This window comes from Acinonyx jubatus, chromosome E4 (assembly GCF_027475565.1).
Source record: "Acinonyx jubatus isolate Ajub_Pintada_27869175 chromosome E4, VMU_Ajub_asm_v1.0, whole genome shotgun sequence".
NCBI lineage: Eukaryota > Metazoa > Chordata > Mammalia > Carnivora > Felidae > Acinonyx > Acinonyx jubatus.
The window spans coordinates 5,755,508-5,781,087 of NC_069395.1; the positions used below are offsets into that span (position 1 = coordinate 5,755,508).

The window sequence follows — 25,580 nt, forward strand, 5'->3', positions numbered from 1 at the left end:
CACATCTGGAGAGTGCACTCTCTCTCCCTTTAATGATCTCTTTTCTAGCACTACTCAACTAGTGTCTGGTCTGTTCTTGAATTTTTCTCTTGGGAGGAGCCTAAGAGCCTGCGATGACATCCCAGGGCGGGGCTGCGTGGAGGCCTCAGGGCCAAGGGGTCTCCCCAGTCCACCCTGCGACAGATGAACTGCCTGCCCTAATATGCTTGGCACATAGGAAGGGCTCAATATATTGTTGTTAGATAAAGGAGTGGATAAATAGGTACCAAGAGGACGGAGTCTAAGGCAGAAACACTTTTTTTTTCAGTTAGGGATAGATCTTAGTGTCAATTGTTTCCTGATTTGCTAGACCAGTCTCCTGCCTGTAACAGAAAAAAATTCATTGTTTCATATTTACAATGAAGCATAATATTCATATGTAGACATTCAGGACAAAGAGGTGTGGATTAATCAATACTCCCTTCTCCATGAATTCAATTCTATTTGTTGGTGGGAAAAAAAAGTAAAAGCAACACTCTGTCAGAAGTGGGATTCGAACCCACGCCTCCAGGGGAGACTGCGACCTGAACGCAGCGCCTTAGACCGCTCGGCCATCCTGACTTCGTGCTCGGTGCTGTCTTATTTTCCTTTAGTAGTATTCTACAGTACTGTATCATGACGTTAACATACATCAAAGCTGTATTTATTGTTTTATATAAAATTAGAACTCTCCATGGGATCCTTGTCAAAGCACGGAAAATAAAACTGTCTCCGACTCCTCTTTCCTACTTCACCATCCTAAACGGTAAGGATCCATTTTAACTTTCGCCCTTTTGAGCCCTCCAATCATTCCTCTAGCGCGGCGGAATCTCGCCAGGGTGGGCCCCTTGCCGGCCGGTCTCCTTCAGACCCTCCGTCCCAAATCGTCGGTACCGAATCCCACGCCCCGCGGATCCAGCGCTGGGACGAGCCCAGTGGCAGAGCTGGGAGCGCGGACGAGAGCAGGGCGCGGGAAAAATCCCTGGGCCGAGCGAGGCGTCTACTTTCCTGCTGGGCTCCGCGCTGCCCCGGCCTCCAGTCCCTGTCCGTAGCCGGAGGATCGGCTAGGAGTAAGGCCGAGGTCCATTCTCGTTAAGGGAAAGCTCCACGCACTTCAAAATCGTGGAACACCGTGGTCCGAGAAGCCACGGCCTCCATTTGCCTTATATAGAAAATTCCCAGATCTTATGTCCGTCAGCGTTGGTGGTATAGTGGTGAGCATAGCTGCCTTCCAAGCAGTTGACCCGGGTTCGATTCCCGGCCAACGCAACTCTTTTTTTCCCTCTTCCCGAGGAAAGCCACACGGGATGCTTGCTTTTTTTTTTTTTTTTTTTTTAAAAAAAGCCTAAACCCAAACTAGGAACCGCGGGCACTGCCTTCTCTCCCGGACTCATCTGTCGCTGCGGAGCCCCTTCTCCTCCCAGCCGCGTTTGGGTCCAGTGTCCGACTCGGAAGGCTTTCTTTCCTGTCTGCCGCTCCTTCCCCGCCTTTCTTTCCCCGCTGCCACCTCTGGAGGAACCTGCGCGACGCCGGGTGCCAGGTACCGAGTGCCGAGCACCGGGAGCCGGGTCTCCGGAGGGCCCTGCGTGCAGGTGCGCGAGGTCCGTGCGGCTGCCCTGCGAGTGCGTCGGAAGAAGTGCGCTTGCAGGTACGACAGTAAACTAAATAATTCGCAGAAGTCAATAAATGGACACCCAGCTCAGCCACTGAAGAAAGTCTAAGTACGCTGGGAGCAACTTGGGCATATGAATCCCCTTTTTCAACTGTAAACGTTATGAAATCTAAGTACGCATCCAGTTTTTCCGATGAAAATTTAACGCCCGAGTGTGCAACCTGCTGTCTGTTGAGTGTCCAATACATACTGGTTTGAAGACAAAGTATGAAAAAATTCTAATATCTTCATATTGGTTACACGTCCAAACAATATTTTGGAGATCTTGGGCTAAATGAGATGTGGTATTAAAAGCCACCCGTTTCTTAATTTTTAATGTGGCTGCAAGAAAATGTAGATTACATGTAGGGCATTCGGCATGCGTCGCTTGCGACGCGCCAGTCGAGGCAGGAAAAAAGGCACAGCGTGGCCAGCAGCCAGTAACGTTTCACGGAATTGTCCTGGCAAGTTAGAAGTAAGTTTGTAAACAATGACTTGGGCGCCCACTTCGCGGCTTTCCTCGTTAGTATAGTGGTGAGTATCCCCGCCTGTCACGCGGGAGACCGGGGTTCGATTCCCCGACGGGGAGGCTATGGAACTTTTTTTTTTTTTTTTTCTCCCTCCCATCCCACTTCCTTGTTTCTACACTCTCTCTTACTGGAGAAATAGAAGTTATTCCTAAATGATTTCAGATTCTCTCCAAAAGTATGCTCGTCACATGCGAATTTCGTGGATGATGGGCAAGAGTACGGGTCCTGCGTTTATTTTGACCCTGGTTCTTCCCTCTGCAAGCGAGTTTCCACCTGATCGACCACTGAAAGAGGCTTGCCACTGGGTGCAACTTTCTCCCATCCGCGTAATTTCGGGCTGCCCGCTGGAGGAGAATCCCGGGATCCAGGCTGTGCCTTGAGCTCTGTATTCCAAATGTCCACTCTCCTCCACCTTGCGGTCTCCCGCACCCAGGACTCAGGAGGCGCTCCTGCTTTCTTCCTCCCGGGCTTGTTGCTAGTCTGCGGTGGCCGGCCAGCGTTCTCAAGTGCACACTCTTTGCGCCGCCTTACTACGACCAACTTGTGCCCACAGAAGGGAGCACTGGCCTCAGAATCAGAACACCTGCTCTTTTGTCACTAAGAAGCTGTGTGCTTCTGCGCAAGTCATTTATCTCGGGGCTTCGGTTTCTTCATCCGTAACGTGAAGGAGCCAAGCTACAGTTTCTGAGACCCTTTGCGGCTCTACAGTCCTTTGATGTAGTGCCCTGCGGAGCACCTGGGGCACAGTATGTGTTCATTGTTAGAAAAGACAACATTTTGCCTGCATATAAGAGTAATATATAGTCCTTCTAGAAAATATGGGAAATAAGCAAACCGCAAAAGAATAAGGGGCACCCATATTTCCATCACCCAGGAAATCCCCATTGTTAATGTTTTGCTGTGTGCTTAGCTCTTTGGCATTTTTTAAATGCCAAGTTGGAATCACGGTGTGCGTACTGGTTTTTAACCTACTTGAGTGTTACTTACAAACCTGAGTATTTCTATAGTCATTGAATGTTAGTCTAAAGCGTTACTTTAATGGCTTCGTTGTGCTATATTAAATGGCCACATTATAGCTTCTTCAACGAATCTCCTAATTTTGAACATTTCTTTTCGGCAGTTTTTCTCTCTTCTGCTGGAGGAGCTCTTGGAATCTCTGCCTCATACTCTTTTCACCCTCCAGCTATTATTTTCACCATGGCCTCCCTGAAATCTGTGCTGGGTAGATACTTGGTTGGAGGGTAAGCCAGAGATAGGAGAGATTTATTCGCAGATTTGGTTTTCCGGAATCAGGCTATGTCTTCTCTGAGATTTGCTCCTTCAATATCCAGCCAGTCTAGCAGCCTTCAACTTTGCCTCAATGCATGAGGTATAAGACTGGTTTTCTGCCTGAATTTATGTGCCCGAGTCTCATTTCCTGGAGAGTGCCCTCAGAACGAGGATCCTGCCCTTATGATTCCTCCTTCCATAGCTTGAATCCTCTTTTCTTTTTTTTTTTATTTTTAAATTTTATTTATATCCAAGTTAGTTAACATATACAATGTTCTTTATTTTCTATCTCCTTTGATCGCTTTCCAGTGCCTTATAGATTTTTTTTTTAGTTTGTCTAGCGTTTATAATTATTATGGGCACAGTGGTTAGTACCACACAAACTCCCCCACCAGTATGGAAAGGAATTACTTTTTAATTGTATTCATAGCGTTTTTGAACAGAAGTTTCTAATTTTTATGGAGACAAACACTTTCCCTGGTAGTTTCTTAACTTTTTTCATAAGTAGAAAACTCTTACCCACCCCAATATCAGATCAGTTTTCAGCTTTATTTTCTTAAGTGTTTCCTTTTGCTTTTTTGGTATTATCCCTTTAATTCTTTTTGAAACCATTTTGAGCTGTAACATGGGTAAGCATAACTCTATTCCCATCCCTCCACCTGGTGGTTCTCCATTCAATTCATTGCATAGCCCGCCCCTCAACCACGGATTTGAAATGGCATCATTGATGGGTACTACCTCGTCCATCCCTCTCAAAGAAGACAACACAAAAACTCTGGGACACACTTGACTCCAGTACCAGCGTGGGTCCATGAGCTAAACGTGAAACCAGAAGATATCCAGCTTCCTCCCGGACACTGTGAATGACTGGGTGCCAATGGCTTACAGTCCCTTAGGCTGCTGTCCCTTGTTGTCTCTTCTTGCTCATGTTTTTGATACTTGGCTATGTGAGTGGTGCCCCGGTCTGATTTCCAAGACAGTTTTGACTCCATCTTGGATTATGAGCTGTTTATCCCCGTACCATTCTGGTTTGCTTTCCTGTGCTATTGAGGCTGGGAAGCTAAAAACTACATTTCCTAGATTCCTTTGCAGCAGGGGTTCTGGTTATGATTTACATTCCACCAACCAGATGTACTTTAGTGAGATCTGATTTGTAACTGAGTTACATGGGAGAGACACGGGGATACAATTTGGGTGGTGTAAATAGTGGCCAATGCAGCCCGTGTTCTGGAGCCAGAGACCGGAGACTGGGGAAGCTTTTTAATTTGTTTTATAGCAGGTTTTGCTGGGTAGTGTGGTAGCCCGATACACAGAATAGTTTGGGGAGCTATTCCTGGAAGTTAGCCCAGAGTCTGTTTCTTCAGGACTCTGTATTTCAGGAGGATTCTGTATTTCAACTATTCCCTACTAGTCCTTAACTGCACGTATAGATCTGTGTGTTTACGCGTCTCATAAAACCGATTTCCAGGCAACGTAAGTTGTCGTGCAAATCCTATTTAACCTTTCAAATCGTCTCCAGATTGTTTGATTTTTAATAATTGTTGGTTTTGTTTGATACAGCTGTCACTGGCTAAATGATGCCTCTATCTGAACCCTGCTTTACCTGCATCAAATTCCCCCACTTTCTGTCCAATACATTGATAGTCATGCAGTGACTTGTGTAAGCTGAAAATTTTTTCCTAAAATTAGGATACTGAATCCTTTGACATCTTCTGTTAAATTAACAGCAATCGTGATAAGTTTTTTTTTCCGGCCTTTGAAATACTATTTGAGGGTTGTTTAGATCTGTTTTCTCTATCACACAATAGTCACTTATTGGAATATGTGTCATCAGGCTGGATGAGGCAACTAACGGGATTGTGAGGTACATGGGCTCTGTTGTGCTTCCCGTGTTTGAACTTGGCTCCCCTTCTCTCAGTTTCCTCATATGTAAAAGGGGGTAATGATGACGATTATAATTCTCAGATGAGTTAATAAGCGTTTAGAATGGTGTCTGGCAATGAGCAAGCATTAATTATCTTCTTTATTTCTAAAACAATTACCCGCGGTGGGAGGATGTTTGGGGTTTGAAAAACAAACAAACCTGTTCCATGAAATGAAGGTGAACCACAATACAGATGGGGGAAAGGGGCACCTGCCCCTCCGTCACCTCTTAGCCCCCAATTTCCCCTATGTTCCAGTCTGCGTCCCAGTCTCCATCCTATCACAGGACGGCCAGCAGAGGCCACAACACGTGGCTGATACTTTGTGTGACGCGTTACCGCCTGCCTGTTCTCTCTGTTATTTCCTGACTCTCGGTACCAAGTTTGGGTGGAGGCTGTGGTTCCCACAAGTGGCCACAGGCAAGGGTGACTACTGAGTAGTAATGAGTGGTAGCAGACAGCCACAGTGTCGGGGAGCCAAACTGACACTGGGCCTTTGTTAACTGGACCAGGGTTCGGGTGGCCCTGTCCTGGGACAGGACAGTCCTATCACCAGGACTTGCAGTAGGCTGGCTTAAATTGGACCCGTAGGTTGGGAGGCATTGAGCTGCCTCTTGACAGTGCTCATGTAGAATTCTTTAGAGTTGGCCAGCAGTGACATGGGGACTGGCTTTCTGGTGTCTAGGGACAGCCAAAGCAGAACCCAGACGACGATTCTTTCTGAGGGGGAGTTAAGGGGTATGGCACTGACCGATCAGAATGTTACCGTCTATACATTTCCCTCCTTGTCACAGGATTAACTGTCTTCCAAAAGTTTTCTGTTGTCGTCGTCGTTGTTGTTTTTCTAGCAGATTTATTGACCCGCAGATCCCGTGCAATACGTATGCTAAGCATTGAAGGTCGGTATAGCGTTCCTTTTCCCTGGTGCACATGTAAAACCCTGAACAATCAACAGTTTGGGTATGTTATATATTTGTTACTACTCCATCTAAGCATTTTTCTTTTCTTTAATTTTTTTTTAGTGTTTATTTATTTCTGAGACAGAGAGAGACAGAACATGAATGGGGGAGGGGAGAGAGAGAGGGAGACACAGAATCCGAAGCAGGCTCCAGGATCCGAGCTGTCGGCACAGAGCCGGATGCAGGGCTTGAACTCATAAACCATGAGGTCATGACCTGAGCCGAAGTCAGTGGTTCAACGGACTGAGCCACCCAGGCGACCAGATCTAAGCATTTTTCAATTTCCACTCAATTTCTCTTTGATCCATGAATTATTTTAAAAGCATACGTTTGAAAATTTTCCACATATATGAGGGTTTGAAAAGGTTTTTTTTTTGTAGTTGCTTTCTAAGTTAAATCGCGTTATGTTCAAAGAATGTGTTCTAGATAGTGCCAATTCCATGAAGCCATGTTTTATGACTTCATAAAGTGAATTTTTGCAAATGTTTGAGAAGACTATGTAGCCAAAAATTATTGGTTACAGAGTTCTAATTATATATATTTAAATTTTTTTTAATGTTTACTGATTTTTGAGAGAGAGAGACAGCACGAGTGGGAGAAGGGCAGAGAGAGAGGGAGACACAGAATCCAAAGCAGGCTCCAGGCTCTGAACTGTCAGCACAGAGCCCAATGCAGGGCTCGGGCCCACGGGCAGCGAGATCATGACCTGAGCGGAAGCCGGAGGCCCAACTAACTGAGCCACTCAGGCGCCCCTAAATATATATATTTTAAACCAAGCTTATTAATTGTGTTCATATGCTTAATTTTTTTTTTCTCTGCTTGACCTATTGAATGCCGAGAATAGTAAGTTGAATTCTCTCACTGTAGAATTTGAAGAATCAACTATAGATGAATTTGTCAGTTTTCTCTCAGAGGTCTAATAATTCTTGCTTCTATGTTTTAACATCATCTTATTAGATACACATGTATTTAGAATTGTTATATGTTTATCATAGTTTAATCTTGAATCATCATGTGGCGACATCTTTATCCCTTATGATGCATTATTTCTTAAACTTTATTTTGTCTGGTATTACTTAGCTATGTGCCAACTTTCTTTTAGACTGTTCCTGTCATATCTTTTTCCATTCTTTTCCATTCAGTCTTTCTGTGTTTTTTCTTTCTGTTTTAATGTCATTCTTCTAAAACAGAATAAAATATATTTTTAAAAAATCCACTCTCACTGGCAAATTTTCTCCATTTATATTTATTGTGATTACTGATATATTTGGATTTATTTCATCATCCCATTTTGTACATTCTTTTTATTATTATTTTTTTAACGTTTATTTACTTTTGAGAGAGACAGAGACAGAATGCGAGTGGGGTGGGGCAGAGAGAGAGGGAGGCACATAGTCTGAGGCAGGCTCCAGGCTCTGAGCTGTCAGCACAGAGCCTGATGCGGGGCTCGAACTCACGAGGTGTGAGATCACGACCTGATCCGAAGTCAGTCACTCAACCGACTGAGCCACCCAGACACCCCTGTACTTTCTTTTTTAATAACTCAGTTTTTCTTGTTTTTTTTTTTTTTTTGCCTTCTTTTAGATTGTTGTCTTGTACTTGCAAAGCGAAACATGGGAAATGTGTGTTTAGAATAAACTGGAAAGTAATTTTTACTTTCTTCTGCCAATCCAATAAATAGGTGAAGGTGAGAGTAGCGGTTCCCAAACTTGGACTTTGCAGATAAGTAGAATTTCCCCTAAAATGTTGGTGACCAATATAGAGTTGCCAACTTTTTATTTTGCTGAATTAGGAAATTAATAAAACAACCGCAGACACTGCTTTGTATAAAACAAAGAACATTGTAAAACAAACTTAAAAGTGTAAAAAAAGGTAATCTCAATACAGAGTTCTTTTGGCAAACTTCTCTGAGATACACACACACACACACACACACACACACACACAATTTGGGCCTATATGGGTATTGTGTATTCTCATTCTCTGAAGATCATTGGACACCGACCTGCAACCACACTGGAATCCACTGAGTAGGGCGCAGAGGTGTAGAAGGAAGAGAAGGTTCTGGGCGGAGGGTGGGGACTTGGCACCACAGAGAAGGGCTGCCTGTGGGTGCCTGGGTGCGTCAGAGGTGTGGCTTGGTAGAGGGGTTGGGGGGGGGGGGGCCAGGGGCGGAGGTGATGTGACTCAGGAAGCCTGCGGCTGCGAAATGACCCAAGAACAAGAGAGAAGCTTCCCTCCAGGCTGCAGAGAAGAGGCCAGGCACTGACCAGGATCCCTGTACTGGTGATGTTGGATGAGGGGTCTCTGCCCTCAGATATTTAGATCTGGATTTGCCAGTGTGAGAATCTTTAAATTACAGGCAGTTACAAACTCTGTGTTCTGTCCCGGTGCCTAATGCACGAGTAGAAACCTTTCAAAAACAGCTGGGCTTGGAGATTAGTCTTGTTCTACTGGGCTTCCTTGCTTAGACGTTACATTTCGCGGGGCGTGATTGGACACGTGATACGGTATTTTAAACATTCACAATAGCAAGCTGATTGTGAGTTACCACTCGCCCAGGCACGAGCGCATAAATCGTCTAGATCAGCAGGAAAGTCGACTGTACCTCCCGGAGCAAAGCCGAGTGAACTCGCGAGCGCACAGAGAGACTTCGTTCTGGACTCCCCAAGGAGCTGGGCTGCTGCGGCTTCTCAGCATCATCTGGGTGCACACCGAGGCCTGTCCCAGGTCTAGGCAGGTGCCTCCGCAGCGCGGGGGAAAGGCCTGCTTGGCTGGGGCCACCCGGCGCGCCGGAAGGGGACCGCCCCGCGGGTTCCCACACCAGCCCTGAGCACCACTTCGGGGCGAAGCAGAAAGCGCGGCCGAGTTTTTTCCTTCGGTGAACTGGGTTGGCAGAGGCCCTGGCTTCCGCCTGTCTCTGTGGCGCAATCGGTTAGCGCGTTCGGCTGTTAACCGAAAGGTTGGTGGTTCGAGCCCACCCAGGGACGGGGCTTGACCGTTTTGAACCGCGGGCGTGGGTGTTCTTCCCGGAAGCCGCGGGGCATCCTCCGCGTGGCCAGGTTCTCGCTCGCCCCTCGTCCCTCGCCCCCGTGGCCTGGGTTTCCTAGCAGGAGGCCCGCCTGGGTAGGGTTATGGTCAGGAGTGAGAATTTTAGCCGCTTGACTTCAGTTCTGCGAAAACTGCCTCGTGAAATTGTTCTAAAAATGTTTGGCGACCAAAGGAAGCCAGCACTGGTAATCCGAAGGTGAGTTCGTTACCAAACCTGTGCCTGCCTCGCCTTTGACCTTGTGTTGCCTAACTCATCAAACGGGCTTGTCCGGAGCCTGGGCCCCTAGTCATGCCGCGTCCGACTGGTTGCCAGTTTTTGGAGAGTCTGCTTTCTAAATATCTTTCAAATAGGCACCTGCGTCCCCAGCCTCGCTGCCACTTACTTCCTCACTATGTAGTCCCCCACCCGCCACCCCCACCGCCCCTTGAGTTACTGCAACAACTACCTAGGTTTCTAGGCGGTTTCCTGTCTTCAACTCCCCTCTCCCTTCCTTGCACGGAGCTGCCTGAGAGGCTTCCTAAAACTCGTTCTGCCTGAAATCCCTCCACGGCTGGCTGGGGGCCCGGAGGCGCTCTCCTCTGCTTGGAAGGCCGTGCCTTTGATGATCTGGCCCCTGAACTCCCTCTTCTCCCTCACTGGCTCTTTACACTGGAAAAGAGCCGAACCACCTTCGTGAACCCTAATCTGGCTTTGGAATCTTTGCCCACGGATCTTCAGCGAACTCCTCCTTCACCACCACAAGAACACTGCAGCCTTTTCTCCACTCTCTCCTCAAGGCTTTTCTCCCTAGAATGGAGACTCCTCCCGGGACTGACCCTGTGCTCTACATCTCTGTCTTCAGCACTGGGACTCAAGCTGGGCATATTGTAGGCCCTAAATAGATGTGAGGTGGATGTCCAGGGTTTCCCAGTGCACCTGCCTTATGTCTGAATCTCATCCGATATTCATACATCAAGCTTGAATCGTCTTGACCTATAGCTCATAACTTGACCTATAGCTCATAACTCAGTTATGAGCTATGGCATATGGCTCATAACAATTAGGCTGCCCCTATACCTCTGTCCAGGCCCCTGGCTCCTTCCCAGGAGTGCCTTCTCCTGCCCAGCACCTGCTCTGGAACTACTTCTAACTTTCCCCCCTCCCCTACTCCCATCCCACACCACCTGTAAAAGTCTCCTGTGCCCGTTGCCTCAGCAGGACTGGTGAATTTGCCACTGGCTGATTCACATGAGCTGCGGTGACATGATTTAGTTTAGACACATGATTAGTTTAGACACTAATCCCTGGTAGAATGTCGGACAACAGGAGGGAAAATGGGTTTTTATTATCAGGTCTTCTTACCACGGTTTTTCCATCTCCTGGCTGAGAGTAGCACGCAAAATCTTGCAAAATGCTTTATTGGAATCAAGAAATGTGCTTAAAGCTTGTACAAAGAAATAAGATCGCTAAGCTTTCTTCCACAAGCAATGCTGGTGACCCCACCCTTACTCATTGTCACTGACAGGCGGAGGGATTTCCAACTGTCCTAGCTTAACTCAGCAGACCTGAGTGCATAGAGTCACTTAGCCAAGGTTTGTTTGGTGAGTGATGTAAACAAAACTGCACCTGAATTAGATACTGAAGCAGAAAGCTGGTTCGCTGTTCCCTGCCTCTCCTCTCTCTGACTGTGGCTTATCCTGGCCAAGTGTCCTGCCTCCTGAGCAGCTATAGTGGACTCTTTCCTGCCATGTTTTCTCCGTTCAGACCCGAGATAGCTCTGTTCACTGAGCTCAATCTGGGACAGTCATGCTGCCCTCCTTCCTGCGGACGTAGGGATTGTTCTGTGCTTTCTTTTCCAACACCCTCCAATCCCCAACCTCCTTCCAGGACCATCTTCGACTCATGACATCAAGAGGGTCCATCATTATATACCCACAGACCATCCCAATTCTGGCATGGGCCCCCCTGAAAAACTCAATTCTATACCACCCCTGTGATCTTTCTGCCACCCACACCATGGCTCATATCCTAGGAAGACAGGGGTCTTCTCTGATCTGTCCTGGACTGCCGTGCTCTTTCTCCGTCACCCGCTTCACTGGTTCTGCCGTCTCCCCTAGACCCTCCACAGCCCCCACGATCTGTCTGGAAGGAGTTTTAGTGTGCCTCACAACAAATGTAGACCATCAGCCAGCTGGCCCTCGGCCATAATTCTCTTACCTACCTATTCGGTTATTTAAGAGCAACGTTTGCATGTTGGGTCACCATCCAGATTCTGCATTGTCGCATTGCTGTGACAGGGCAGTCGTGCAGAGAGAGCATCTGTGTGGCTCTGAGACTTCAGTTCTGAGGGATGCAGCTACTCACTGGGGCATCACTGTGGGCACCTGAAGGTCGCCAGCCCTGCCTTCCCAGCGGAGACCGAGAGAAAATGGAGTAGGGTGAGGGACCCTCAGCCTGGACGCTGCCCCCAGAGCTGCCTGTTGAGGACGATGAGGTTGTGAATCCAGAGAGAGGTTCGGGGGTGCCGATTTTATTGCCCCGGTTTGTCCTATGGGCCCTGGCTCCACGTGACTTTGCCGTCCTTCCACTCCTTCACGGAGCTCTGAAGGTCTCTCTGCACAGCCACATGCAGACCTGTGTCCACTACGAATAGGAGTGCTGTCACCAGGAAGAAAGCGATTTGGTACCAATGTGGAAGGAACGTTGAGGTGGAAGGAACTGGCGGACCTAACGGGAGAAGCACAGGGATAAGAAAGATGACAGTTGTTAAGGCAGAAGTTTGGTGTCTTTCCAATTATTTCATTTCGTCCAGTGGTTAACTGCATAGGCTTTGAATCTTGGGAATGATCCTAGAGAAAAGTTCATTATTCCCGCTCCCTGCACCACCACCACCACCACCCCCCCCCCCCGGCTCCTTTTCCCCTCAGTCTCTGCATCTGTCAAGCAGACTCCAAACTAGCTAGTGATCTCCTAACGTTGTTGTCAAGAGTCACTGGGTGCTTGTGAGGAAGCACCTGGCACAGTGTCCAACACACCGGAAGTTGCCCAATCAATGTCAACTCGTCCTTGTTACAGAAGGGGAACTTGACATTCAGCGAGACTAAGTGGCTTGCCCACTGTCACACGATGAATGAGCCACAAAACCAGAACCCCGTCTCTAGGCCCTCTCCGTGAGGGGGTGAGAGGCTCCCACCAGGTGGGCTCGTGGCTAAGCCTTGGGCTTGGAGAGGACAGGAAGGCAGGTCAAGATGGCAGCATCATGTGCACACATACCCTTGCGGGCATGGTTTGACTGGCGTCAGTGAGGACAGGTGCATTTACGGGGAAGGAAACGCGGTTTCTGTTCCTGCCGTCACATTGCAGAGTGAATGACACCCCTCAGCACCCCTCGGAAAGAAGCCTCGGCAATAATCAGGACGCAAAGCAAAAAGCGTAGGATCCTCTGAACTCGTCTTCCCAGGGTGAACGCAGACCCCACGCACAGGGGGCTCTGGGCCCTCTTAGGGCTGTACAGCCTCACCTTGAACCGTGATGTTCACAGCCTCTGATGACTCATTTTTATTCCCGATAAGCCCCCTGCAGAAGTAGGAGCCACTGTGTTTGCTCGTTGCTTTTGGAATGTAGAAGTCGGAATTCTTATGAAAAAACATCTTGCCCCTTCCGTCCTGGAAATATTGAACCTTCTGTACCATCCTGTTCTTCCAGCTGTGGCACCTCAGCTGGATGGTGTCTCCCTCCTGGAACACCCAGCGAGGGGCTTGAAGCAGCAGCCAGCCTGAAAGACACGGAGACCACAGGCCCCAGAGGCCTCAGCGATGAGAGCAAACACCTTCCCAAGGAGACACCACCCAGATCCTGGGACGTCATGGAGAGCCAGACTGGGAGCCATCCCTGCAGAGCTCCCTTTGGGAAAAAGGCCACTGGGCCCCGCAGGAGAACCCAAGTCGCACCAAGACGTTTTGTCCAATGGGAAAGACAGACGCACACGTCAAACCATAAGGTTAGAGCTGAGGGACTTAAGTGATGAGGTAGGTGAGGAGCTATCCACAGGGTCCTTAAGGCCTGTGCTGGGGTTTGCTACGGCAGCTGATAAGCAGCCACCGCAGGTTCTAGATCAAAGAGTAAACGTTGCACTTGAACGTGATGATTTGCCCCATCCAAGGAAAGGTAGATTTCAGAAAGGATAGATAATTATAGGAATATTCGAAGACTCCTGCCAGTCAGGAGTGAGGTCACTGGATGGCCACGGGAGTTGCTACAGAAATCGTGAAGGAGAACTCAAAATAAAAGTCAAGGAAGGGAGGGGCGCCTGGGTGGCTCAGTTGGTTAAGTGTCCAACTCTCTCTCTCTTTTTTTTTTTTTAATGTTTATTTATTTTTGAGAGAGAGAGAGAGCATGAACAGGGGAGGGGCAGAAAGAGAGGGAGACAAAGACTCTGAAGCAGGCTCCAGGCCTCAACACAGAGCCCGATGAGGGGCTCGAACTCATGAACTGTGAGATCATGACCTGGGCTGAAGTAGGACGTTGAACCGACTGAGCCACCCAGGCGCCCCGTTAAGTGCCCAACTCTTGACTTCGGCTCGGATCATGGCTCAGGATTTGTGGGATCGAGCCCTACCTATATCAGGCTCTGCACTGACAGCATGGACCCCACTTAGGATTCGTTCTCTCCCTCTCTCTCTCTGCCCCTCCCCCACTCACACGCGCACCTGCATACACGTGACTTCTCTCTCTCTCTCAAAATAAATAAATAAACTTAAAAAAATTAAAATAAAAGCTCAAATAGCTTTAAAAAAAAGTCAAGGAGGGGAAAGAGGGGCATGAATGGTAGTGCTCATGGTAACTGCTACTTTCTGAAGGGCCCCAGGGCCCTCATCACTGAGCACAGCCTGCTCGAGAGAAAATTCGCATATCACCAGGATGCTTGTTCTCACAACTCTGTCACCAAGTAACCAGATTTCACACAGAGAGAACACGACAGTCACCGCCAGGCGGTTGACCTGAATAATGAAAAATGACATTGCAGATAAATTTTAAAATGACAGAAGAAAACAGTCACGAGAGAATGCTAAGTGAAAAAGACAGACTACAAAAAGCACAGAAGCACAGAAAAAAGGAAAAGAAAGAAAATGTGCTGAAATATTAACAGGGGTTTCCTCTGAGGGATGGGACTACGGTTATTTTCGTTTCTTTTACATAGTTTTGAGATTGAACCCAAACGACTTTTGTAATAAGAACGGGACAATAAAACTGCCTATGATTAAAAAAAAAAAGAGTCTGCTGCCTTACGCTACCCAAAATTGGTAGAACACAAAAATTCTCTGCTTGGGAGATTTGCCAAACAGAAAGTAACCTTAATTACTTATCAAGAGATATTTATCAAAAGACGATGTACCCATATATCCATTTACTTTTTCAGTGAAGAGATACATCATTATTATCATAAGATTATGGTTATAAGAATATGTACGTATATATGTGTGTATATCTAATTGTGTGCAGAGAGAGAGAGAGAGAGAGAGAGAGAGAGAGTGGTGATCTCCAAAAAAGTAAAGAGGACTTATCAGAGGAGGAGGTAAGTGGAGTGATAACAATCAATGATAATCAAGAGTTGGCCTGGTGAAGTTAATGCTCATAGTCTCATTTTCATATGGTCCTCATTGACAGGCCTTTTTTTTATGTTTATTTATCTTTGAGAGAGACACAGAGTGTGAGTGGGGGAGGGGCAGAGAGAGAGGGAGAGAGAGAGAGGGGCAGAGAGAGAGCTGAAGCAGCTCCAGACTCTGAGCTGTCAGCACAGAGGCCGACACAGGGCTCGAACTCACAAACTCTGTGTGGGATCATGACCTGAGCTGAGGTCAGACGCCCAACCAACTGAGCCACCCAGGTGCCCCTCGTTGACGGGCCTTCTAAAGCCAGTTTCTAGATCAAGGTTCAAGGCAAATTTATAATTCTCAGACTTGATTTTTCTCTTACGTCCTGTTGATAATTCCCCCTTTTTATTTGGTCTATGGAGGCCATCTCTCACCTCATTAGTAAGAGACATGCCTCCTTGTAATTCTGTAGTGTGACGACCATGTCAGCTGCGTGACAGGCAGGGGCTAAGGAACCACAAAGATCAGCTCCAGGGGCACCTGGGTGGTTCAGTCGGTTGAGTGTCTGACTTTGACTCAGGTCATGATCTCACGGTTCGTGGGTTTGAGCCCCACATCGGGCTCTGTGCCGACAGCTCAGAGCCTGGAACCTGCCTCAGATTCTATGTCTCCCTCTCTCTGCCCCTCCCCAGCTCGTGCTCTGTCTCTGTCTCAAAAGTAAATAACCATTAAAAAATTAAAAACAAAATCAGTTCCAGAGGCCCAGTTCCGTGAAACTCTTTGCGAGCCCACCTCCGTCAGGCCCTCCTTCCCCCCTCCAGCCTTGTTCCATCCACACACGGTGGGCAACTGAGCCTCGGAAGTAGTCAGGCTTGCGAGGCGACACTGCAGGCACCAGGCTAGGTAGTGTGATTCCAGGGCCACCAGGACAGATCCCTGGGAAATACCTCCCCTCACCTGCTTCCGATGCCTGGATTCTGTAAACAACACACAAAGACTTTCATGCCATGCTCAGTGTACATGTATCTCCACTAGGTGATTTGCACTGAAGAGTGAGTGAGAGAGGGGGCCCTGATGGGGGGTGGGGGGGGGGGCTAGATATGACCCTAGGCGGTTAGGAAGGTTAGGAGGAGAGCTTAGGGCGCGGTGTGTCTGAGAGTCAGAAGGAAATGGAGCTCACAGAAAAACAGATTCGTCACTTTATTCAGTAAATATTATCGAGCGCCGGTGTCAGGTGCCGACCTTCGGAGGACACCGTGGGTACCGGGCGCGTCCTACGTGAGCCGGAGCGGCTGGGACTGCGCCCCGCAGCGGTCCCGTACCCATGACCCCCCAGGTTTTGACATTTTGCCGGAGGCCCGCTTATGGTTAGAACCACAACTCTGATATCATTCAGGGGGACCACAGATGCTCTCATCTCAGTTGTAACCCTCAAGAATGACATCTTCTGGCTCTCCCCGAGTCGTTCAGCGTCTCGCCTTTCACCCTTTGTTGGAGATTCCCTCCTTTCCCTTCCCCTACTCACCAGTGTGCACTTCAAGCTGCACCGGGTCGCTGGCTTCGGAGAGGCCCGTCTGGCACTTATACTCGCCACTGTCTTCACTTCTGGCAGCTTCGATGGAGTAGCTGGGGGCCCGATGGGGGATGACGCTCTCGTTGTGCCACCACTGTGCGGAATTGTCCCCAGGGGGGTAGGCCCCCTGGCACCTCAGAATCACACTGTCCGAAACGAGTACCCTGTTCCATTCAGGTTCTAGGACCACCATGGCCTTCGAGAGGTCTGCTGAGGAGCCAGGAGAGGAGAAGGTGGGTCAGGGCAAGGAGCAGGCCCTACGCTGGCACTCCCCGGGGACGCTCGGAGCCAGAGCGAGCCCATTGCAAACCCACCGTTGGCGACTCAGCCTTGGCCTGTGACTCAGACTTGGAGCATCTTGGCTTCAGGGCGCTTAGTCCCATTTCTGGCCTCTCCTTATCTTGAGGAAGAGTAGCCACAGAAGCCTAGCGCCAAGCCCCACTGTGCGGGGGAAGTGCCCCTGACAACCCTCAACAGCTTCCCAGGCAGAAGGCATTTCCCAACACCCTGTGGCCATTACACGCCATATATGTGCCTCGCTTGATCAATCCAAGGGCACAAAGCCAACTCACCAGCTCGCGTGCCAGCAGAAACTGCAAGACAAAAGAGGGAAACAAATACTGATCAGGGGCAGAGAGCAGGGCGGCCGGAGCGGGTGTAGATTCCCTAGCCCATCCCTTTCCTGAGAGTCCAGCGTTGCCAGGAATCAAGGCGTATACGTGGCCAGCTGTCCCGCTGCCCGCCCTCTGTTCTCCCGTGTCTGTGCCCCCTGCTCTCCTCTCCAGCCAAGTCCCTGTCCTCAACACCATGTCCTTACTCCTTAGTCCCTAGTCAAACTCCCAAAATAAGGGCACAGCCTGAATTTCCCTGAATCAAGCCATAGAAACAACCTCAACCCGTGTCCCCCTCAAAAGGGTGGAAATTAAAAGTCTTAGCGGGCAAGCCCAGAATGTCAGAATGGAAGAGACAGAAATTAAAGAGCATCTATCTGGTCCACAGTCTTCATCTTACGGATAGGGAAGCTGAGACCCCGCAGGGTGAGGGCACAGGGACCTCACAGTCCCCCTCTACTTCCTGGTTATGCCCACCTCAGAGGGCTCCCATGTCTAGCCCCCAAATGTTTGTCCTGGGAACTAAATCTAGTGCTAGAGATGGGGTAAGGGGTCCTATTCCTTGGGAGGGCTCCCTTCCCCGGCCTGAGAAGTGGGATCTGCTGAACCCAGGGCGTCCTGAGCTTCTCCATCAGCCAGAGTGGCCCTGACTTACCCAGAAGGTGACTCTGACTTACCCAGAAGGAGCAGGGCTGTCGGGGACAGCAGCCGCCACATGCTGCCACGGTAGAATGAACAAGTCACTGCAGATGCACTGAGCTCTGAAGGGACGGAGCTGACTCAAAGAGAGGAAGTAAACAGTCTTTCCCTCACCCCCCTCCCCCACACCCCCAGTTCATTACTCTCTAGGTTCCTTTTCCCGGAAAGTCATCTGATTTCTGAATCTGAATTCTGACCAGTGAGCCCCAAGATAGGGCAGGAAGAGGAGGAGAAGAGCCTGGAAGAGGACCTGAGGGAGGCTCCCCCTTTGGTCCACATAGGTCTACAGCTAAGCGTCTAGTGACACAGGGTCTGTCCGAACGCACCCCGGTAAATCTCAAGGTTTTTCCCCCACCTGGTAGCTTTGGATCTACTCCGTGCCAAGAACAAGATATCGTGACCCTGGGGATGAGACTCCAGAGGGAGGGCATTCATTGAGGGACCTGGTGCTCTACTTCAGACCTTGTCACTCTCCTGCCTGGCCCAGACCTGCCTCCAGCCAGCCTGGACCTGCCTGCATACGGGAAGCAGGCATTTAAACCGTCAGACCCCTAGAAGTGTGTCCGTCCGTCCCCCCAGCGATCTCTCCACTGACGTATTTTTCAAAATTCAAAAAGCATGTGCCTTGGGGTCTGTAATGCGCTTCTTAGGGTGAATTTGACCATGAGATTCACACCTTCTGTTAAAGGAGACCCGGGCAGTGAGACAGAAACGGGGCCCTGGGATGCCGCTGATTGGTTGAAGGGAAGGCAGGAAAGGGGGACCGGTCGGGAAGGCAGCGAGGAGAGGAGGCCGGGGGAGCTGTTTACCTTCAATCCACCGTTACCATACCAGGGGTGGGCTGAGTCACAGCAGCTCAGGTGAGCTTAGCCCGTCAGGGACCCTCTGGGCTGCTCTGTGAGCCTGTAGCCACTGTCCCAGGGCTCCTGAGTGGAAAAGGTGGAGGCGCTGCGGCCAGGAAGTCGTGAGATTGCTAACCTGTTCTGCTTTCCCGAGCGCGCCCCACCCCCAACACCCGCGCCTACCTCTGTGCCCTCCCCCTCCCACCCCCGCTTCGCTTAAATCCTGGTCCCAGACACAGCCTCAGATGGCTCTGCTTAGCAGTGCCAAGGCCCCAGGGACAGGGCTCGCTTCTAAAAGCCGCGGGAAAGCCTGGGAGGTGAACAGCAGACAGATGCCATGTTTGACAGGGGTAGCGTGGAGGCGGGGCCGGCACAGGAGCCTGTGACCTCTGCTTTGGACCAGTGCCCCTCTCCGCTCCAAAGTCTCATTAAAAACCACTTCTCAGGACTTGATTTTCGTTTCCTGTTGCTCCCAGGTAGAGTTTACTGGTGCCGCCCTCCCATCCACCCGCCCCCTTCACGCATTCTGCAGCAACCTCTCCGCCACAGGCCCCGGGATTCGATGCGTGCTTAGCATCAACAGTGAAAACGCACCAGGCGGCGGGTCTGGTGCTCCCTTTCAGGTGCCGCATTTACACCTCGCAAAATCCAGATTAGCGTCCAGCTAGCTACCTCTCCGGGCACTTCAGGTCCTTATCTGGGAAACCCACGCGCAGAGAGTGCCTTCAGGGCCGTGGAAGGCTTCCCAGGCCGAAGGGGACCCCCTCCACGCGCGCGCTCCGTTCCTCATAGTTGTCGGAGTGGCTTTCGGGCACGTGAGTCGTGGCGCACGGCATTCCCTGTAGCTTTCCTTCTTTGCGGTTGCATTTTCGCCTCTGACTCAGCTTCTGTCCGTGGTCTTCCAACGGAGGGAGGAATGAATTGCTAGCTGCAGAAAATGGGCTGGACAGGAAGGAGCGAGCACAGGAGGACCGGAAGAGTGGGGAGCGGTCTGCAGGTTTGCGTGAAGCCCTCGCTGAACAAGCCTCAGCTCCAGCCTGAGGTTGTAAGGGCTACTTTTAAGGTGTGGGTAGAATGCACATTTCTTTTCTTTTCTTTTCTTTTCTTTTCTTTTCTTTTCTTTTTTTGAAGCACAGATAGTCTTGGGATCTCTTATACTCGAGTGTTTGTTCTCATCCTTTTGCCTTTTCTTTTCTCCCTTCGTTGTTCTTTCCTCTCCGGCTTCTTCTCTTCCCTTACTTTGCCTTCAACGCTGAAACGCCAGCCACAGCACAAGGTCCTGAGATTACCGAGGTCAATCAGTTATCATCACTCCACCCCGACCCCGGGACTCACACTTTCTCCGGGGGAGACCACCAGATGCGCCACGGGGACTATGAGACAATTGACACGGTTCTGTTTATGCCCACACAAGGCATCTGTGGGAGGAGGGAACACTTTAAGGGGATCACAGAAGGTAACTGCGTGTTCAGCGGGCAGGTTTGGAGGGAAATAGGCATTTCAGGCAAACAGAGAAGCGTGACCACAGATGGAGGGAACTAGGCTGGCGTGTCCGCAGAGCTGGGTACGTACAGTTCCACGAGGTTAGTGAGCCCCATAAACCAGAAGTGCAACCGGAAGGGCGCTGGGTTTCAGATGGGTCTGGGATAGAATCTCAACTCCATCCCTTACTTAACCCTTCTAGGGCCTCGGTTTTCATATCTGTAAAATGGGGCTAACAATAGCGGTGGTAATTCCGAGGTGAAGCCTAAATGAAACAATGTCTTCAAAGGCACTGGTTCCATATCCGGACGCGTATCTGCTGATTGCTATTAGAAGTGGAGGTTGGGGCCGTCCCTGGTGATCTGAATTAGGATGACACCCTCCTCCCTTCTCCTTTAAAAGCCCGTGCTTCTCCTTTGTGGTACTCATAATACCTGGGAACCGTAAGGACTCTGAGGGCAGGGAAACTGTTCCTCTTTGTTTGTATTGTATCCTCAGCATTTAGTGCAGTGACTGAAACATACTAGGCACTCAGCATTCATTGGGTGATCATGGAGGACTTCGTCACGGTGAACAGTCTGTACCTTCTTAGATTGCTGCCGGAATAATGTTCATAAAATGCAAAGCCAGTCATCAACACTCAAAGCTGGGGAATGACATGATCAGTTTCACGTATTGTAACAATTGCTCTGGGGGCACCTGGGGGGGGGCTCAGTCAGTTAAGCTTCCGATTCCTGGTTTCCGCGCAGGTCATGATCTCTCAGTTCCTGAGTTCGAGCCCCGCGTCGGGCTCTGTGCTGACAGCTGGGAGCCTGGAGCCTGCTTCGGATTCTGTGTCTCCCTCTCTCTCTGCCCCTCCCCTGCTAGCACTCTCTCTCTCTCTCTCTCTCTCTCTCTCTCTCTCTCTCAAACAAATAAACAGCAAAAAAAATTTTTAAAACCATTTAAAAAATATCCTGATAATAGTCCAATGAATAGATTGGAGAGGAGAGAGATTGAAGGTGGAAGGAAAGGTTGGGAAGTTATTTGAACAGTGTAGCTGAGAGGAGATTCGCCATTAACGTAGTGGAAATGCAAGGGAAGCATGTAAGACAGGTGTGAAGAAGGTAGGATGGACAGGATTTGGACAAGGGATCGGCTGTGAGGGTAATAGACAAGGAGGGGTCTGGGGGTGATGCTCAGTCAGCTTTTTGATCTGCCTGATGAGGAGGAGGGTGGTACATTTCATAGACCTAAGAAATAGAGGAAGAGGAGCAGGCTTTGGGTGGGGAGATAATGACCTCAGCTTTTGACATTGTTGAGCTGGAAATAGCTGTGAGTTTAGGTGGAGATTCCCAGCAGGCCGTTGGACACACGACCTTGGAACTCAGGAGGCAGGTCTGGACAAAACACAAGGTTTATGAGGCACCAGCATGGTGTTTTACACTTTTAATAAGAGCTTCAGTCCTTTTCCTAAGAAAAAAATGCAAATAAGTATACACATAAATTTCCTTGTGATTTAAGAAGTCCCACGTGAAGCCCATGCAGAGATCCTAGGTTAAGATAAAGTAGGGGTAAGATTTCTCTGATTATCAGAGAGAGAAAAAAGGGGAGCTTCAGGGAGGCAAGGAAGGAGATGGGAGAGGAGGGGCAGGGGATAAGGGGAAACAATGAGAGAAACTTGGCACAGCAACTTTCACAGGATGAAAAGGAAGAAAAGCTGACAAAGGAGATTGGGTAGGAGGGGCTAAAGAAGAGAGGAGAACAGGGAAGCGGGGGCTTCCGTATTAAGGGAGAAGTCAACCATATTAAGTGCCGTAGAAAGTTCAAGAAGCTCTTTCAATGAGGCAATCCAGGAACTATTCATGACCCCTCCCTGAATAATTTCAGGGGCTGGGGTGGGGGGACAGACACTTGATAACTTTTGGTTGAAGATTGAGTAGAAGTGAAAAAGTGTGTGTGTGTGTGTGTGTGTGTGTGTGTGTGTGTTTATTTTGAGAGAAGTGGGGGGAGGGGCAGAGAGAGAGAGAGAGAAAGAGAGAAAATCCCAAGCAGGCTCTGCATTGTTAGTTCTGCATTGTTAGTGCAGAGCCTGACTCGGGGCTTGATCTCATGAACTGTGAGAGCATGGCCTGAGCTGAAACAGAGTCGGATGCTTAACCTGCTTAACCTACTGAGTCACCCAGTTGCCCCTGAAAAAGGGTTTTAATGAATTGCTACTCCCTTTAAGAATCTCTGCTATGAGGGCACTTGGGTGGCTCAGTCGGTTGGGCCTCTAACTTAGGCTCGGGTCATGATCTCACACCCCGTGAGTTCGAGCCCTGTGTTGGGCTCTGTGCTGACAGCTCAGAGCCTGGAGCTTCCTTCTGATTCTGTCTCCCTCTCTCTCTGACCGTCTCCTGCTTGCGCTCTGCCTCTCTCTCATATAAATAAACATTAAATTTTTTTTTTAAAAGAATCTCTGTTATAAAGGCATCATGGACCTTTGTCCTGACTGTCCAGGGTCCATATCAGCATCTCATCCCCCCCTTGAGGAAGCTCCCACTTCGAGTAGTCTTAGTAGAAAGTGGAGACTGGTTTCTACTGCAGAAACCAAACAGGCCACATCCCCCTTTTCCCTACTTGGACCAGTGTTATGTGCTAAACTGTGTCTCCCAGAGATTTATATTTTGAAGTCCTAATCCCCCAGTACCCAAGAAAGTGACGGTATTTGAAGATAGAAACTTTGAAAGGTGATTAAGTTAAAAGGAAGTCATTAAGATGCATCCTAATCCAACATGACTGGTGCCCCTATGAGAAAAGGAGATTACTGGGGTGCCTGGGAGATGCCGTCAGTTGAGTGTCTGACGTTTAATTTTGGCTCAGGTCATGATGCCAGGGTGGTGGGATCCAGCCCCGAGTCAGGGTCCACGTTGAACGTGGAGCCTGCTTAAGATTCTCAATCTCTCTCTTCCTCTGCCCCTCTCCCGTCTCCCTGCTCATGCTCTCTCTCTCTCTCTCTCTCTCAAATAAAATAAAATAAAATAAAATAAAATAAAATAAAATAGGGGCCCCTGGGTGGCTCAGTCGGTTGAGCATCCGACTTTGGCTCAGGTCATGATCTCTCGGTATACGAGTTCGAGCCCCATGTTGGGCTCTGTGCTGACAGCCTGGAGCTTGCTTCGGATTCTGTGTCTCCCTCTCTCTGCCCCTCCCCCGCTCATGCTCTGTCTCTCTCTGTCTCAAAAAACAAATAAACATTAAAAAAATTTTTTTTAATAAAATAAAATGAAGAGGAAATTAGGACACAGACATGCACAGAGGGAAGACCATGTGAAGACATAAGGAGACGATGGTCACCTACAAGCCAAGGAAAGAGGACTTGGAAAAAAACCAATCCTGTCTACACCTTGATCTCAGACCGCTGAACTCCAGAGCTATGAGAAAATAGATTTCTGTTGTTTAAACCACCCAGTCTGTGGTATTTTTACAGACCATATATGTATTATAGCAGCCTGAGCTGACTAATACAGGAAGTCAAAGAGCAGACCTGTGACGTAGGCTTCGCCAACCTGTCTCTTCTGGGATGCTGAATCCCGAATACGTGACATTATTCACGTGTCAGGAAGATGCATTCTTAAGGGAAGGAGATGGTTGGGTCCTAATCATCACAGCGGTGGGACAGGCTGACCTGCCTCCAGTTGCCATCCAATAAATTCCTTTCCTTTACTTAGTATGTCTAGATTCTGATGCAGTTGCTTACAGTCAAGAGTCCTGAGTGATACAGTAGGAAAGGAGGACCAGAAGATGGTAACTAGAGGGGATCAAAGAAAGGAAAGACAAGGAGTTTTGTTTTTGTTCGTTTGTTTTGTTGCCTGAAGTGAAAGACTTGAACTTGTGCTGGGGTACAGCTCCAGCGGGTCCAGGGGTTCCCAAACGATGAACGGCGTCGGCGGAAAACTGAAAATAAAATAAAACAAAAATAAAATGGACACAGACCACAGCAGTGGGTTAGAGTGGCTGCTTTATTGTGGCAAACGTGGCATTATAGTTGTTAGCAATTTCCTTGTAGCGTGCGTCATCTATGTTTTCTGGCGTTACCTAATTCTAAAAATGTTCCTATGTGTAATCACCCCTTAAGGAATAACGTGGTTATTTTCTCATAAGGTTCCCTCCTGCCCTTTGCTTATTGATTAATTTCTTACATTATTTTCATTATGTATCTACGTTTATCCATAATCTATAGAGCATTTGCTTTGCTGTTTTCATGAAAGGTCATCTATCTCCCAACACCTCAAGTGGAACAGTTACGGGGCCATGACCTCTTAGCTGTTTCCCCAAACCATTGGTGGTTTGGGGAACAAAAGTGTTCGCCTCGGTCCAAGGTGCTAGAAGGGGGCCAAGAGGGCCTTAGGAACCCACGCCTTACACATTCTCAGAGAGACAATGCACCTAGGAACTAATGTACCATTCTGTACTGACTAGGTTCAGTCATCATCTGGAATGCCTCCTGGGGGCCAAGTGGGCCTAGGGGTTGGAGTAATTTGTGCCCATAGATACACTCCTTTGTTGTGGGAGTGGGGCTTTCAAATCCATTTATTTGTTCCTTCCTTGGCTGGGAAATGTAGGAGGCTATCCTTCCTTTAGGTAGAGGAGTCTTTATAGGGGGTGGCAAGGGCTAAATGTAGGGCCGCGCAATTTCCTTGCAGAACTTTATTTTCTTTCCCCAATGGTTCTTTTCCCAGGGGGCCTGTGGAGGGCAATCCTCCAACAGACAATTCCCCAGGTACTTTTATTAAGGCCAAATTACAGAAAAGCGGGAATATAAGAAGCTTCGCTGTCGGTGGGCGGCCTACAGTCCCGATCCGTCCACCGCCCGGGCCCCGCCATCAGGCTGGTTGGATAGCTCGGCTTCCGGCAAACGTGTATACAGGCCACTTAAGTTTCTTAATGGCCGTTATGATGAATGGTTGGGGGGAAAGTCAGAGGCTCGAAGCACTCCCCAGGAAGCCGGATCACACCAGACAAGCCCCAGATAGCGGGTGCCACGGCAGAAAACCCCTGACCAAATAAGGAAATAGTCAAACCTTGCACCACACCAAGAAATGAATAGTCTAGCCCCTAGTTAACAACTAGCAATAAAAGATAGAAACTCAACCCCAGGGGGAGCAGCTCTCTCTTTCTCGAGCTCTCCGGCTCTCACATCTTGAGAGTGTACTTTTTCACTTTAATAAACTGTCCCCATTTTGTCACTCATTCACTGGTGTGTCTGTCCTTGAATTTTTTTTCTCATGAAGAGACCAAAAACCTTCAGTGACATCTTTGGGACAGGCTGGGGTGAGCCCCGGAGCCTGGAGTCTCCCCAGTTCACCTGTCAACAAAACCAGTTAAAAGCCCATCCTGAATCAAGGGTAGGGGATACAGATCCCACCTCTCAATGG

The 25,580-nt window shown here is 49.0% G+C and overlaps 1 protein-coding gene and 4 non-coding genes across 8 annotated transcripts; 3 read left to right on the top strand and 2 right to left on the bottom strand.

The window, feature by feature from the left end:
• Positions 1-517: 517 nt before the first annotated feature.
• TRNAL-CAG (transfer RNA leucine (anticodon CAG)) lies at positions 518-600 on the bottom strand. Its single transcript has one exon. It is a non-coding gene; the product is annotated as a tRNA-Leu (tRNA).
• A 615-nt stretch (positions 601-1,215) lies between these two features.
• TRNAG-UCC (transfer RNA glycine (anticodon UCC)) lies at positions 1,216-1,287 on the top strand. The gene has a single exon. It is a non-coding gene; the product is annotated as a tRNA-Gly (tRNA).
• Positions 1,288-2,186: 899 nt separating this feature from the next.
• TRNAD-GUC (transfer RNA aspartic acid (anticodon GUC)) lies at positions 2,187-2,258 on the top strand. Its single transcript has one exon. It is a non-coding gene; the product is annotated as a tRNA-Asp (tRNA).
• Positions 2,259-9,265: 7,007 nt separating this feature from the next.
• Positions 9,266-9,339, top strand: TRNAN-GUU (transfer RNA asparagine (anticodon GUU)). The gene has a single exon. It is a non-coding gene; the product is annotated as a tRNA-Asn (tRNA).
• A 1,443-nt stretch (positions 9,340-10,782) lies between these two features.
• On the bottom strand, positions 10,783-17,968 carry FCGR3A (Fc gamma receptor IIIa). Of its 4 annotated transcripts, none has more exons than XM_015084977.3 (5): positions 17,836-17,968; positions 17,120-17,140; positions 16,500-16,757; positions 12,901-13,155; positions 10,783-12,107 (listed from the first exon to the last, which is right to left on the bottom strand). In XM_015084977.3, the coding sequence occupies exons 1-5, from the start codon at positions 17,873-17,875 to the stop codon at positions 11,929-11,931; spliced, it is 753 nt and encodes a 250-aa protein (XP_014940463.1). In that variant the 5' UTR covers positions 17,876-17,968; the 3' UTR covers positions 10,783-11,928. The 4 variants fall into 4 exon arrangements, with proteins under 4 accessions (XP_014940463.1, XP_014940464.1, XP_014940466.1 ...); XM_015084978.3 differs by having other exon boundaries at positions 16,500-16,754; positions 17,836-17,963; XM_015084980.3 differs by lacking the exons at positions 17,120-17,140; positions 17,836-17,968 and adding an exon at positions 16,862-17,107 and having other exon boundaries at positions 16,500-16,754.
• Between the last annotated feature and the right edge of the window lie 7,612 nt (positions 17,969-25,580).